Source organism: Quercus robur, chromosome 9 (genome assembly GCF_932294415.1).
Source record: "Quercus robur chromosome 9, dhQueRobu3.1, whole genome shotgun sequence".
NCBI classification, from domain to species: domain Eukaryota; kingdom Viridiplantae; phylum Streptophyta; class Magnoliopsida; order Fagales; family Fagaceae; genus Quercus; species Quercus robur.
This window is the reverse complement of record NC_065542.1, coordinates 24,975,937-24,991,647: the sequence shown is the minus strand read 5'-3', so window position 1 is coordinate 24,991,647 and position 15,711 is coordinate 24,975,937. Positions and strand designations below refer to the sequence as shown.

Here is a 15,711-nt window from a genome sequence, read left to right as displayed (position 1 = left end):
TCTATGCAAATATCAAAACCATCAAGACTATTGACCAATCATTCATGACAAGCTTGAAAATCGATTTACAACAATCACATATAGATTTCAAGATTTTTCCCACAAAGATAGATGTGCATACTGTAAGGTTGAATTTAATCAACCATCTTTTTGGCTTTATTCCGTGCTAAATTTGCTTGTATTTCAGCATTTAGTAACCTTGTATTTAGGTGGGATTTTTGTAAGGGTAGTGAGTGAGATAGTGTGATAAAATGCTCAAGAGTGTGCAAGAAAAACAGAGACTCGCGGTTGGATCTCGTGGGTGACTCGCGGCTGCAAGCCGCTAGAAGATGCACACGTGCCAGGAATGCCAGAAGTTGAAGCATCATGCTAGCTGGAGCACTATAGGACAAAATAGGACAACTGACCGTTCTGTTATCTCGTGGCTGAATCTCGTGACTCAGTCAAGCCGCGAGGTCAAGCCGCGAGCTAGCCCTGTTTTGAAAAACCTGACTCTTCACATTCCATTCTCACCCCAGTATAAATACCCTTTATACCCATAAAAGAAAGAGAGCTTCCAGAGAGAATTTTGAGAGAAAAACCCTAGAGTAAAACAAGATTAATTCATCCATAATCTTCACATAAGAGACTCTTCAAATTCCTTAACTCTCTTCCTTTCCATTGTTAAATCCTTGAGAGGCCTTTTACCAAAACCTTTTCTCACCATATCTATTACTGTGAGAGGGCTGTTTGGTGTTTTGGGAAGCAGTTAGGAAGGAACCAATTTACATTGGTTGATGCTATGGTCAAGTAGTGGAATCTGGGTAGCTAGAAAAGAAATAGGTTCGACGCAACCTCATTGAAGCAAGAAGCTTGGAGGGCTTAGGTACACTAGGTAGAGTAGGCTTGAAGGGTCTATTACTGTTCATGTATCCCAACTACATTTTCTAGTGGATTACTTACCGCTTGGAGGGCGGCGGAGAGGTTTTACGCCGAGGGCTTCGGTTTCCTCTTCGATAACACATCGTTATGTTGTCCTTGTGTTTGCATCCTTCTTCCCTTAATCTTTGCCTTTTATTTTCTGCTGTGGATGTGATTTTAATTGGCTTAGATTATTTACCAATTCTATTTATAGCTTGTGTTCATTTTCCACACACTAGTTGTTTGTCATAAAGCTTGAATTGGTTATTTTTTAATTGGGGGTTTAAACATTCAAGGGTGTTTTATACACTATTTGAACTTTCATATACATAACAAGCTAAGCTCGTAAATGCACTACGCCATAAGTACAAAGGTACTAGGCCAAACTCATATGTGAAATGTGCTCAAACATATACGATCAAACTTTTTGAATGTTTCACTTTTTATGTGTTTTGAGATTTTTACACACACAAAAACAAAAACATAAAAGTAAGATGAAATGCAAAAACAATCAAAACAATGCATATAAAGAGATGCATGATGCACAAATGCATGACAATGAAGCATCTAATGCATGAAGGATCCTACAAAGATCGAAAGAATTAGATTAAGAACTAAAAGAGCAAAAGCTCAATCATAGAAACCCTTCCTCATCCAAACAGAATGATTGTTTGGAATGAGTGTCTTATGAGAAGTGAGACGAGGGTTGAAAGAATGAGAACCAGAGATGCATATAGTCAAGAAGTTAAGAGTATTAAACACTTTCTTTAATAACATGCTATCTTCACTCAAAAATAGTTTACCCTTTTTAGCACACCTTCCAAGAAGCTCAAATTTCTCTTTTCTTTTGATTCTTTTCAGAGCATAAAACTTAGAGCAATGAGGTCTTATATGACCAAAAGCACTGCAATGGTGACAAACAATGTGTTTAGGCCCACTAGGCTTTTTGGGAAGGGATCTTGCCATATGATTTTTGTAAGGTTGAATTTAATCAACCATCTTATTGGCTTTATTCCGTACCAAATTTACTTGTATTTCAGCATTTAGTAACCCTGTATTTAGGTGGGTTTGTTGTAAGGGTAGTGAGTGAGATAGAGTGTTGAATGTTCAAGAGTGTGCAAGAAAACAGAGACTCGTGGCTGTAAGCCACCAGATGCAGCACACGTGCCAAGCATGCCAGAAGGTGAACAGTCATGCTAGCTGGAGCACTACAGGACAAAATAGGACAACTGGCCATACGGTTATCTCGCGACTGGATATCGTGACTCAGTCAAGTCGCGAGGCCAAGTCGCGAGCCACCCTTGTTTTGAAAAACTTGATGTTTTACATTCTCTTCTCACCCCAGTATAAATACCCCTTATACCCACAAATGAAAGAGAGCTTCCAGAGAGAATTTTGAGAGAGAAACCCTAGAGTAAAACAAGATTGATTCATCTACAATCTATACATAAGAGTCTCTTCAAATTCCTCAACTCTCTTTCTCTCCATTGTCAAATCCTTGAGAGGCATTTTACCAAAACCTTGTTCTCACCATATTCATTACTGTGAGAGGGCTGTTTGGTGTTTTGGGAAGCAGTTAGGAAGGAACCAATTTATATTGGTTGATGCTATGGTAAAGTAGCAGTATCCGGGAAGTTAGAAAAGAAAAAGGTTCGGCGCAATTTCGTTGGAGCAAGAAGCTTGGAGGGCTTAGGTGCACTAGGTAGATTAGGCTTGGAGGATCTATTGCTGTCCATGTATCCCAACTACATTTTCTAGTGGATTGTTTACCGCTTGGAGGGCGGCGGAGAGGTTTTACGCCGAGGGCTTCGGTTTCCTCTTCGATAACACATCGCGTGTTGTCCTTGTGTTTGCATCTTCCTTCCCTTTTATCTTTACCTTTTATTATCTGCTGTGGGTTGTGATTTTTATTTGGCTTAGATAGTTTTCCAATTCTATATTGTAGCTTTTGTTCATTTTCCGCACACTAGTTGTTTGACATAAAGCTTAAATTGGTTAATTTGTAAATTGGGGGTCTAAATGTTCAAGGGTGTTTTTACACTATTTGAACTTTCAATTTTGTTTTCTCTTCAACTTACGACATTGAGGTCTTATATGACCAATCACACCACAATGGTGGCAAGTTGAAACAAATTTAGATCCATCCAAAACCTTAATTTGAGATCTAAACGGAGGCTTTGACTTAATAGCCTTTCTCTCCACCTTTTGATTTCTTTTATGTGGAGGAATGTACACCGATTTGTCTTTTGAGGTAGAACACACAATAGGTACAAAATCGGGTATCACAACATGATTGCGACATATATTTTCATCATTTTTAGCAATAGGTTCAACAATCAAACACTTGGCATGCATTTTCAGAGATTCATTCTCACATTTTGACTCATCAACAAGTTTGTTAGACAAAACAAGTTTAGCATCCAAGTCCATATTCAAACATTCAAACTCTTTCAGCTTTTCAAGAGAATTTTCAGCAAGTTTCTTATATCTTTCAACCAATTTGTTGGATTCATTGAGCTTAGCAATCAAATCATTCTTTTCACAAAATAATTTGCTCAAATCCTTATGAAACTTCTTAGCCTTTTTCTTAAAGAGTTTGATGTTAGGAATATCAACAACACCCAAAGATTCATGTAACATAGCATCACAATCATGAGGATCATCACTCATAGAAACATTATCACAAACACGTGGCATGTTACATTCTTCAACATCCAAAACATGCATAGAGGCATATAGAGCACTATCCATGGTAAATAACACAAGGGGTCAAGGATCACACTTAGGTATTTAAACCACAACAAGTGTACCTGCTTTGATACCAATTAAATGTTCAAATAGTGTATAAAACACCTTAAACGTTTAGACTCCCAATTTACAAATTACCAATTCAAGCTTAATATCAAACAATATATGTGCAGAAAATGAACATAAGCTTATAACAGACTTGATAAACAATCTAAATCAAATAAAATCACATCCACAGCAGAAATTAAATAGCAAAGATTAAGGGAAGAGAGATGCAAACACAAGGACGACACAACGATGTGTTATTGAAGAGGAAACCGAAGCCTTCGGTGTAAAAGCTCTCTGCCGCCCTCCAAGCAGTAAATAATATACTAAAGAATGAAGTTGGGATACATGAACAGCAGAAAACCCTCCAAGCCTAATCTACCCAGTGTACCTAAGCCCTCCAAGCTTCTTACTCCAACGAGGTTACGCCGAACCTTTGTATTCTTTAGCTTATTGGATTCCGCTATAACCCATAGCATCAACCAATATGAATTGGTCCCTTTCTAACTGCTTCCCAAGCACCAAAATAACCTTCTCACAGATATGGGTATGATGAGAAAAGGTTTTGGCTAATGTACCTCTCAAGGATGTAACAATGGAGAGGGTGAGAGTTGAAGAATTTGAAGAGTCACTATGTAAAGATTGTGGATGAGTCAATCTATTTTTTCTCTAGGGTTTTTCTCTTAAAATTCTCTCTAGAAGCTCTCTATATTTCATGGGTATAAGAGATATTTATACTGGAGTGAGAAAGGAATGCAAAGAGTCAGTTTTTCCATAACAGAGTGGACTGGCGACTTGACTGAGTCGCGAGTTCAAGCCGTGAGCTAACTGAATGGCCAGTCTGGACATTTTGCCTATAGTGCTACAGCTGGCATGACGGTTCAGCTTCTCTGCATGCTTCACTCGTGTGCATCTTCTGACGGCTTTCAAGCCGTGAGCCACCCGCGAGATCCAGCCATGAGTCCCTGCTTCACTGCACAGTCTTGAGCATTTCTTCACACTTTCTCACACACTACCCTTACATGATTCTCACCTAAACACAGGGTTACTAAGTGCTAAATTACAAGCAAATTTGACACGAAATAAAGCTAACAAGATGGTTGATTAAATTCAACCTTACAATCCTTACATGTGGCAATCTCATCAAGAGAGATTACACATTAGTATGAACGCTTTCATCCTTACTTATTCCCATCAAAGTGAGGTCGGATCACAAGAGAGTGACCGTGTTCCATGACAATAGGGGTCAAGGATCAACTCTTAGATCAAAAGATCTAAACACAAGAACTAACCTACTCTGATACCATTTGTACGTTTTTAGACCCCTTAAAATACAAGTTGTTTAACCTAGTTATTTAGCCAAGTGATTACTTAGATAAATTATTCAGATCAAGGTTAACACAAGAAAATCATATCATGTAAATAAAACTGAAATATAAAGAACACATGATATGATAACCTAGGAAAACTAAATTGGTAAAAAACTTGGGGATGATTTAATCTAGTTATCCTCAAGGTAAAACAGATTCACTATGAAAGAATTAAAGTTTGTACAATAGAGACCACTAACATCCTATTGCTATCTCGAGTAGAAAACTTACTACCACGACCATGTGACAGCTCTAAGTCCACGGACTACTTCTTTTCTTGATCCACTGCAACCACAAGTACTCCCACTTGTGACTTTGAGACTCTACTCAAAGGTTTCAGATCTTCTTTAAGTTCTTTATGTAGCAACTGAAGCAATCACCAAGTTCTTGACATGAATCTTGATCTTAATAATGCTAAGTGTGTATGAAGATAAACACCTCTAGATCTCACAAGAGATTCAAAACACAGCACATCAAAGACCTCTAAAACATAGTTAGAGTTTTTCCTTTTATACTTGGAGTAAAATATAAAACCCTACATGTCATATGGGCTTGGGCTAAATTGGAAATTCTGCAGAAAAATAAATCTGCATGAGATTTGATCGATCGAGTCTAATTTTCTATCGATCGAGTCTTGCAGATTTAGTCCAATAAATTTTGCAATCACTCAATTCCAATTTTACAAATAAACACACTTTGAGCAAGCCTAAAACTAGACTCTATGTTTTGATCATGGTTTGCCAACACAATATAAATTGAAGTTTTAATACATTTAGTTTCTAAAGTCTTAGAACCTAACAGTAGACATCCAGAATTTCAAAATGTACACAAATTTTACTTCATTTATATTTGAAATGAGTGAGATATGAACTTTAGGGATAGGGCAGAGTTTACATGTAGCTTTGGCTTAGTTTAGTTTAGTTTTGTTTTTGTTTTTGTTTTTGTTTTAATAATTTTGTGACTAGCTATGTTGCTAGCACAATAGGGCTGGCAGTGGCACCTGTCCTTGTGTACCAAAAAACATTCCTTGTACTCTTAGAGAAGGAAAAGAGAGGAGAAGAAAGATGAACATACAAAAAGCACGAAATGTACAACAGAAAGAATTTAACGTCGGTTTTCTGAAAAGAAATACAACATCTTCTCAGGGATAAGAACATAAAATCTTTACTCCCATCGTGGTTTTTCACCTCTTAGTCATGGGGTTTTCCACGTAACCCTCCTGTCTTTGTTCTCATTTTAATCTTTGTTCCTCCTTTTTCTATCAAGCACAAATACGTCATTTTTAGAATCTTTAGCACAAATGATGTTTAAATGTACTCTTGTTGAGGTTTAGAGATCTTTATAAATTACTCTCTAAAATCTAACTTTTACGTACACCCACTCATTGTAATCCATATTTCTCTTCTGCTTTTTCTTATGTTCAACTACAAAAGATTTTTACATGTTCCAAAAGACTTTAAATTGATTAGAATAGAGAAAGGTCACCATACTAAGACTTGTGCAATTAGAATTTGAATTACTTTGTTTGCACACACACCAAGTAGGATTATGTTTAGGCCGTGAAAAGGATTAGGTTTCATTATCTTTAACTAGCTTGTAACTCCATGCATATGTATGAATATACTTAAAAGAAATACATTAAAATGCATAGTACAATTCTTATATATATATATATATATATAATTTAAATACTATTGATATATAGTCATTCTTATATTTTGTTAAGTCTTTAAAAAATCTTGTAAGAATATTATTAGTTAGAAAATGTAAATTGTTCATATTTAAAAATATATATATATATATTTATCAATTCTTAATTTTTGATATTGTGAAGCACTTTTTTTTCTTGTTTTTTTTACGGTTCATTAATTTTAGACTTTTTGATTTTTGTACTCAATAATTCACTTGGATGAATATTTATGATGTGGTCCCACATTTGGCTTCAAAATTAAGAAATAAAATTCTCTAAAAATAAATAATTTAGGACACATGGCACAAAATTGGACTTTAATTGTAGAATCTAAATGGATTTTCTCTAAGTTTTTCCTATTACAAATATATATATATATATATATATATTTATATATATGATATCTCCCTCAATAATGACAAATCAAATATAATAATTTATGCGACGGGGCTACTTTCAAGGAACAAAAGAAATCGGGCATTGGTGTCGTCATCCGGGACAGTAACGGCTTGGTCATGGCTTCCATGCCTAAGTTACTGCCACGGCAATATACTCCCCTGGAGATTGAGACACTGGCAGCTTCTTCAGCCCTTGAGTTTGCAACCGAGTTGGGGTTCAGACAAGCTATTCTGGAAACGGATTCTCAGGTGTTGTCAAATGCCTTGAGACATAACAGCCCTTGCCTGTCTTCCCTTGGTTTATTAATTGATGACATCAGATGTAATGCTAGTGTTTTTTAATCAATTACTTTATTCTCATGTAAAAAGAGAAGGTAATAAGATAGCGTATAATTTAGTGAGACATTCCATTTGTATTTCTGATTTTTTGGTGTGGATGGAGTCTATTCCACCACCCTTTGTTTCTCTTGTACTAGCTGATATGGCTGTTTTTTCTTAATAAAGTTCACTGCATTCCTTCTCAAAAAAAAAAAAAAAAATATATATATATATATATATACTAGTCGCTAACCCATGCGATGCACGGGAAAACTATTAAAAGTAAGATCCGAAATAAATTATTCACAAAATTATGGTATTAGAATGTATTAAAATTCATGAAATTTAAGTATCCTCTAAAAAATATACTTAATAAGAACTTTTTCTACATTTTTTATAATAATATTAATAATGTAAATTTTCAGTTAAGTTCATATATTACCTTGCAAAGAGGTGCATAATATTTGCCTATAGTATCTATACATTGCTATATATTTCTTTATACATTGTTATATATCCTACTTAAACACAATCTATATTTGGATATAGATCACTGTAAGTTTCTTTAAGACCTTCTCCCCTATTATTAAAAATATTTAGTATTCTAAAAAAAAAATTCAATATAATTAGGAAATTGTCTAAAAATCAAACTGAATTAACCATTGTTTTTTTTTTGAGAGAGAGACCCTCTAATATTAATGAATTGATAGTAAAGTGATATTAAATTCTTGGTCAATCATATTGGCCATTAATCAATTAATTATAGCTTGTTTCATGACCATATTTAACAAAAAGAGAGGAATTACTAATAACAAATTTCATAATTTAAATCAAAATTCAAATCTACATATATTCATGGTAATTTAAAAAAAAAAAAAAATCAGAACCAAATACTTTTCACAAACTTCAACAACAAATATGTTTCTCAAAAAAAAAAAAAAAACAAAAACAAAAAAACTTCAACAACAAATCTTACAAACCTCAAAACCTCACTGTTCATGAACATATTCTAAAAATCGCAGTTCATGAACATATTCTAACATAAAATTTAATAAATAAAAGTGTAGAGATTTTTTTTTTTTTTTAATTTTTAGTTTTTTAACATAAAAAGCAAATCAGAGTTGTCCTCATCAAAAAGTCAATATTTTATAAGTATACATCAAAGCACCGTCCTAGAAATTTTGGTTTGGTTTGATTTTTATTTATTTATTTATTTAGAGAAAAACTGCATTAAGATTTATTGGTTCTAAATTCTAAACAATGAAAAGGAACCATAAACAGTCATAGGCACAAAATAAAATAAAATCTTTGCAAAGCAAATATAAAGAAAGACATTAGCTTTGAATACAAATGTTAAACCATAGATCCACTCACACCAAGAATAAAAATAACACCAATAATAAACAAAATTGAAATAAACAACCAACTAAGAAGCTAAAGCTGTAATCAAAATATGCCAAAACTATTTCAAAAACAAAAGCGTGAATAAGAGAATTTTTACCTCGACTGAGAGAATAGAACACTCAAAGAGAAAGCGAGAGATTGAGAGTGCTTAGTATATATATATATATATATATATAGAGGAAATGTCCCAAAGAGAGAGGGATTTCTTTTTCTATTTGGTTTTGAATTTTACTTTGATACGTTTTTTTTTTTAATCCTAATCCTAATGTGTGTCTTTCTAATATTGCAATCTGCCCATATTTCAACTCTCATTTATTGTCCTCCATGGCTCCAGGCATTCACTATTATTTTAATTTTAATTTGTTTTCCTTGTTTTAGTTTATCCCTTCCACGGTTCCACCTATTTCCTCCTTTTTTGTCTTATCATATTTCATTCTACTTTATCTTTTAATCAAAATTCTGTATTATCCTCTTTCGATGGCTACACATTTGTCAAAAAGTAGATTTGAAGGCTTCACGTCTTTTACTGAGGAGTCTAGTTTCAACTTTCATATGAAAAAGTGAGAAAAACAAAAAGAGAGAGAGGGAGGGAGAAAGTATAGAAGAAGATGCAGAGCAAAATGCGCCGATGGATGCCGGTGAAAACAAAGAAGTAATCTGAAAGTAAAGAAAAAACAAAAAATAAGAGAGAGACCAAAAATCTAAAATCATCACAGACACTGTTAGATCAATCTAACCAAAATAACCAAATCTAAATTTGTCTATTCAGAATACCTTTACCAATTCTTGTTGTGGGATGCTGGCCAATGCTTGCTTGACGGTTGTAGTGCCCTCAAATTTCTGACTCTTTTTTCTCTCCTTACGCCTTACATATGTTTTCTTCTCAATGAAAATTTTTTGTTTTAATATATATATATATATATATATATATATTTATATTATGTAGTTAGTTAGTTACTAAAAATTGAATCAACAAAATGAAAAAGCACGATTGTTCAAGTTAATATCTTGTGAGACAAATTGAACTAAACGGTAAGTTAAAATCCCAAAAGAAACAATTGTTCAATGTTTTTAAATGCAGACGTGTCAATAATTGATGTAACCACATGGTGCAATAAGGTGTGGTCAACAAAAAGTCAAACGTTTCGGCTATTAGTTATTATATAGATATATAATAATTTATGCACACATACATGGTCTAGAGTACATATTGCGCATAACTTTTACACAGAAGCATAAACTATGTTTTCTATTACATGATATATCATGTTCACATGCAAAGATCCAACTATTGTTTTGAACATGAGGTCATGGTATTATTTCTCTTTATTACCATAATCTAGGTTCAATAAATATGGGCATATATTAACAATTTTTTCATGAATATAAAATATATACTATATTCAATATACTCCATTACAATATAGTCACATTATTTTGAGGTGGACTTGAGACCTATAAATATAATATATTTTTCTCCTTCTTTCATTTGACAAAAAGAAAAATCATGACAAATTTGAGTGCACTTCGCACAAGTATATGACTAGTATGTATTTAAGTGTATATATATATATATAGGTGGTTTTAAATTCCACTTAGTGTAATTCTAAATAAAAATAAAATTACATGACTCGATATTTTTTTTTATTAGATGTGAATTTTGTAAAATTAACATTTAGATTACCTTTTTTTTAATACTCTCTAGACTTACAAAATTTCAAGATAATCTAAGATTGATATATCTCATCTATAAACTATTTAAAATTTAAAATTTAAAATTTTGCATTTTAAAATCATGTATAAAATATAAATAATGAATTTATAAATCGAATAGTAAAAACCATCTGATTGTAAGGAAATTTGGTATATGTATTATAAGAACAAAGATAACTTGTACTCCAACTCTAACCATTGAAATTTTAAATATTATATGTGAGAGAGATCTTGGTGAACAATTAAAGGTTGGTAAGGAAACTTCAAGCAAATCTGTCGGTTCCTCAATTCAAAAGCCACGTTTATCAGCCGGAAAAAACATTATGCGTTTGTAAACCAAATTCTGCTGTCATCAACTTGATAATGTAATTTAGCCAAAATCCAAACTAGATCTACCATAATAATGTAATTTAGCCAAAATCCAAACTACCAATATAAAAGCATTTGGCAAATGTCACTTCTGAAAAGAAAAAAAAAAAAAAAAAAATCTAATAATGCGAGCGACATGGCCCTATCCGTGTCATGGGAATAAAAAGTGACATAAATTATTACAAGAAATGTCTGAGATATTCTTCTTTAATATGATCACGAATTTCACGTGGCTGGATATGAACATATTTACAGTAATAATTCATGTTACTTTAGAGATGGCAACATTCCAAAAGATCTATATAAAGGTCCATATGTTGTCCAAGTTAAAGTAATTCATTCCACTCAAAAACTATAGTAAGTTTTAATTACCAAATACCTTTGTCAATGGCTCACACCCTACTTTCCTCACTCCCAATCCGCAATTTCGCTAGAGTACCTGTCCCGTGTAAAGTTCCTTTCTCACTTGTAACACCCAGAAGTGGTAACGTTCCTTTCTCTGTCCAATGCATGCATCCCAGCAAAATTTCAAGTAGTCCTGAAATTTCGCGGCGATCGGCAAATTACCAACCTCCCATTTGGCAATATGATTACATTCAGTCACTGAGGAGTGAATATGCGGTACATTTTTTGTTATTGTTTTCATTTGTTAATTTTACTAGTGCTATTAGACCCTTTTAATCATAAAATTGTGATGCAGGAGGAATCGTGCACTAGACAAATTAATGTGTTGGTAGAACAAGTGAGGATGATGCTTCACAAAGTGGGGGACCCTTTAGAGCAACTTGAGCTGATAGATGTCTTGCAAAGGCTAGGATTATCTTATCACTTCGAGGCAGAACTGAAGAGAATATTAGAAGCTCTATACAGCAATGATCATGGTGGTGACATTGATACATGGAAGACGAAGAATTTATATGCCACTGCTCTTAAATTTAGACTACTAAGACAACATGGATACAGTGTGTCTCAAGGTATTCAATGAAAAAAATAGGATTTTACTAGTGGATATTTATATCTAAGGGTAAAGTCAAGTACACTTCCTTAGATTCCCCAATTTAATTCAACCAAATAGTTGCCTTGGTTAGTAATTAAGGGTGAGTTTGGTTCAGTTTTTTAAAACTGGGCTTTTTGAAAAAGTGGAGTTTTCAAAAAGTACAGTATAGAAAAGTGCTTCTTATAAAAGCTGAGTGTTTGGTAAAAATTGATAAAAAGTACTTTTTGAAAAAACTGAGTATTTGGCTAGCACTTATAAAAGTGGTGGTTTGAATGGTAAATTATCAAAAAGGACAATGTATATATAAAGTATTGTAAAAGTATTGTGAAAATACTTTCTTAAAAATTATTCTAAAAAGAACTTTCAAAGTTTCTAAAAAAATTATTTTTTTCTCACCAATATTAACTAATAATAACCTATCACTTAAAATTTATTGTGAAAATATTGTAGTAGCATTTCTCAATTTTAATTTCTCATTTTTCCCTTATTTCTTTACTTTTTTTTTTCCATCCGTATTTCCTTCCTTTTTTCTTTTTCCCTCTTTTTTTTTTTCTCCTCCACACATGTACCCTTCTCTTTATTCTTTTTCCTTTTCCTTTTTCTTCCTTCTTTCCCCTTTTTCCCTACCACTTCCTCCAGAACGTTCTAGTTGCCGCAAAGCTCTTTTCTTTTTTTCTTCTTTCTTTCTCTCTTTTCTCTTACCACTTCATCTGCAAGTTTCTTTCCCTCTATCCCATCAAAACACACAAACTTAAAGGTCACACACACCACACCATTTGATTCTCATCAAATGAAGATAGAGGGGGAAATCCAAAAGGGAGGAATGGGTCAAATCGATGCTTGATCTCTGCCTTCACTGCTGCCTGTCTTCCTTAACATGCTTCCGTCGTCCGCTGATCTACTTTGCCTTCACCACCGCCTGTCTTCCTCCGCACTGCTACTTGATCTCTTCCCCACTGCTAACGACATGCGGCAAAAATGGGTCAGATTGGTTTTTTTTTTTTTTGGTTTTTGGTTTTTGGTTCTGATTTCATTATTGGGTTCTTTTGTAAAATTGTGTTATAAACAAAGGGATAAAATTGGGTTTTTGGGAAATTTGCGCAACGGTAACATGAAACGCACCAGCGCTTTTTTGCAATGGAGCTCAGGGCTGCTTTCGCGAAATGCGCTTTTCCTTCACAAATGAAAACATAGCTTTTTTAGAAAACGCAACTTTTAAAATTTACCAAACGCACATTTTATTTATTTGGATTCAAAAAGCGCGTTTCAGCTTCTAAAAGCTTAAACAAATGGGCACTAAGTATCATTGTTTACATATCACATTAAATAATACAATCATATGAGTGAATTTGGTTGGAAAACTGAAAGGTAAGGAATTGTACCTAAATCTTGCCGTAAACAAACATGTCATATATAGTTAATGATTGTCAACTGTCGTGTTTTGTGTTGTTCATTGTAGACATTTTCAATAGTTTCAAGGATGAGAGAGGGAAGTTCAAGGCATGCCTTTGTGAGGATACCATGGGTATGCTATCCTTGTATGAAGCCTCATTCCTTTCGATAGAAGGTGAAAATATCTTAGATGAAGCAAGAGATTTCTCAATCAAACATCTAGAAGATTACGTCAAGCAGAATAAAGATAAAAATCTTGCTATTATAATAAGTCATTCCTTGGAGCTCCCACTGCATTGGAGGATGCTTAGGTCGGAAGCAAGATGGTTCATTAACATATATAGAAGCAAACAAGACATGAACCCTATCTTACTTGAGCTTGCAGAATTGGATTTCAACATTGTACAAGCAGCCCACCAAGAAGATCTAAAGCAAGTGTCAAGGTAAAAATCAAACCTCATGGAAACATGAGAAAATAAATATTAAATAGCCTTTAGTCTAAAAATTTAAACTTTTGATTAATATGACTAATATGGAAGATGACAAAGTGCAGAAATTTCTGTAATTCTAACATTCGTATATTCTTCTTTGATTCATGCAAAGGTGGTGGAAGAGCACAGGCCTTGCAGAGAATTTGAGCTTTGCGAGGGATAGACTAATGGAGAATTTCTTATGGACAGTGGGAGTAATATTTCAGCCTCAGTTTGGATATTGTAGGAGAATGTCAACAAAGGTCAATGCACTAATAACAACAATAGATGATGTTTACGATGTGTATGGCACCTTGGATGAACTTGAGCTCTTCACAGATGCTGTTGAAAGGTTGGTATTAATGATACTACACCTTAACTGCTTCAAGCTGTCTTTGACATATAGACTTGTGATGGTACTCTTTGTAATTCCAGATGGGATATCAATGCAATAGACGAACTCCCAGATTATATGAAGATATGTTTCATTGCTCTTCACAATTCAATTAATGAAATGACCTTTGATACACTCAAGGAACAAGGATTCCATGTCATTCGATATTTTAAAAAAGCAGTATGGACTTGACTTCTAAATTCATCTATATTAATCCTTTTAACATTTTTTTCCTAAACACATGATGTGTTATACTAACTTTAATTCATTGTTTCCATCATAAATTTTCAGTGGGCAGATATATGTAGATCTTATTTGTTAGAGGCAAAGTGGTACCATAGCGGATATACACCGAGCCTTCAAGAATACATTGAGAATGCATGGATTTCAATATCAGCACCAACTATACTGGTGCATGCTTATTTTTTTGTCACAAATCCGATTACAAAGGAGGCCTTGGATTGTTTGGAAGAGTACCCCAACATAATCCGTTGGTCATCAATGATTTTACGACTTGCAGATGATCTTGGAACATCTACGGTATGTAAACTTTTCAAATGAATTCATTTCTTACTTCAGATTAAATATTACAAAATTATATCCAATGTCACGTCATTTCAAATTTTAAATAACGAAGTAACATGTACATTATTAGATACAACAAATAAAATTTTGATCATGAAATGAACTATCTACATTTCATTTTGAATGCTCCGAATACTTCATAGGCTAACATCCATTTATATATATATGGAAACTCAGGATGAGCTAAAAAGAGGTGATGTTCCCAAATCAATCCAGTGCTACATGAATGAAACTGGTGCTAGTGAAGAAGAAGCTCGTGAGCACATAAGGTTTTTGATAAGTGCAACATGGAAAAAGATGAATGAAGACCGAGCTGCAAGTTCTCCCTTCTCTGAAACATTTATTGAAATTGCATTGAACCTTGCAAGGATGGCCCAATGCATGTACCAACATGGAGATGGACATGGTGCTGGGAACCATGAAACTAAGGACCGTGTATTGTCATTACTTATTCAGCCCATTCCACCATATAAAGATCAATGAGTTTAAATTATTAATTGTACTATATATTATCCAAACCTGTAGTAAATTTTTTTTCCCCTTTTCCTTTGGATGATGTATTTGCTAGTTTAAAGATGTGTTGTCAAATTTTAGTGTAAAAATATGTTATAATAAGGTTGCGTCAATAAAATTGGGTTGGAATTGAGTTTTAAGTCAATATCTTTTTCTTTATAATAATGAAGTTCTTAGTGAGACTTGCTTCATTTGAAAGTAGACATCCAAAATTTCAAAATGCACACAAATTTTACTTAATTTATACTTGAAATGAGTGAGATATGAACTTCAGGGATAGGGCAGAGTTTACATGTAGCTTTGGCTTCGTGGTTTTTTTTTTTTTTTTTTGACTAGCTATGCTGCTAGCACAATAGGGTTGGCAGTGGCATGACATATAATTTTTAGTTGTGCACTACCAGGCAA

General features: G+C 33.6%; 1 protein-coding gene across 1 annotated transcript; it reads left to right on the top strand.

Annotated features, from left to right (window-relative positions):
* Positions 1-11,302: 11,302 nt before the first annotated feature.
* Positions 11,303-15,451, top strand: LOC126700006 (myrcene synthase, chloroplastic-like). The gene is made up of 7 exons (XM_050397981.1): positions 11,303-11,576; positions 11,656-11,929; positions 13,412-13,787; positions 13,948-14,166; positions 14,250-14,388; positions 14,500-14,748; positions 14,971-15,451. The coding sequence occupies exons 1-7, from the start codon at positions 11,343-11,345 to the stop codon at positions 15,274-15,276; spliced, it is 1,797 nt and encodes a 598-aa protein (XP_050253938.1). The 5' UTR covers positions 11,303-11,342; the 3' UTR covers positions 15,277-15,451.
* Positions 15,452-15,711: the final 260 nt, after the last annotated feature.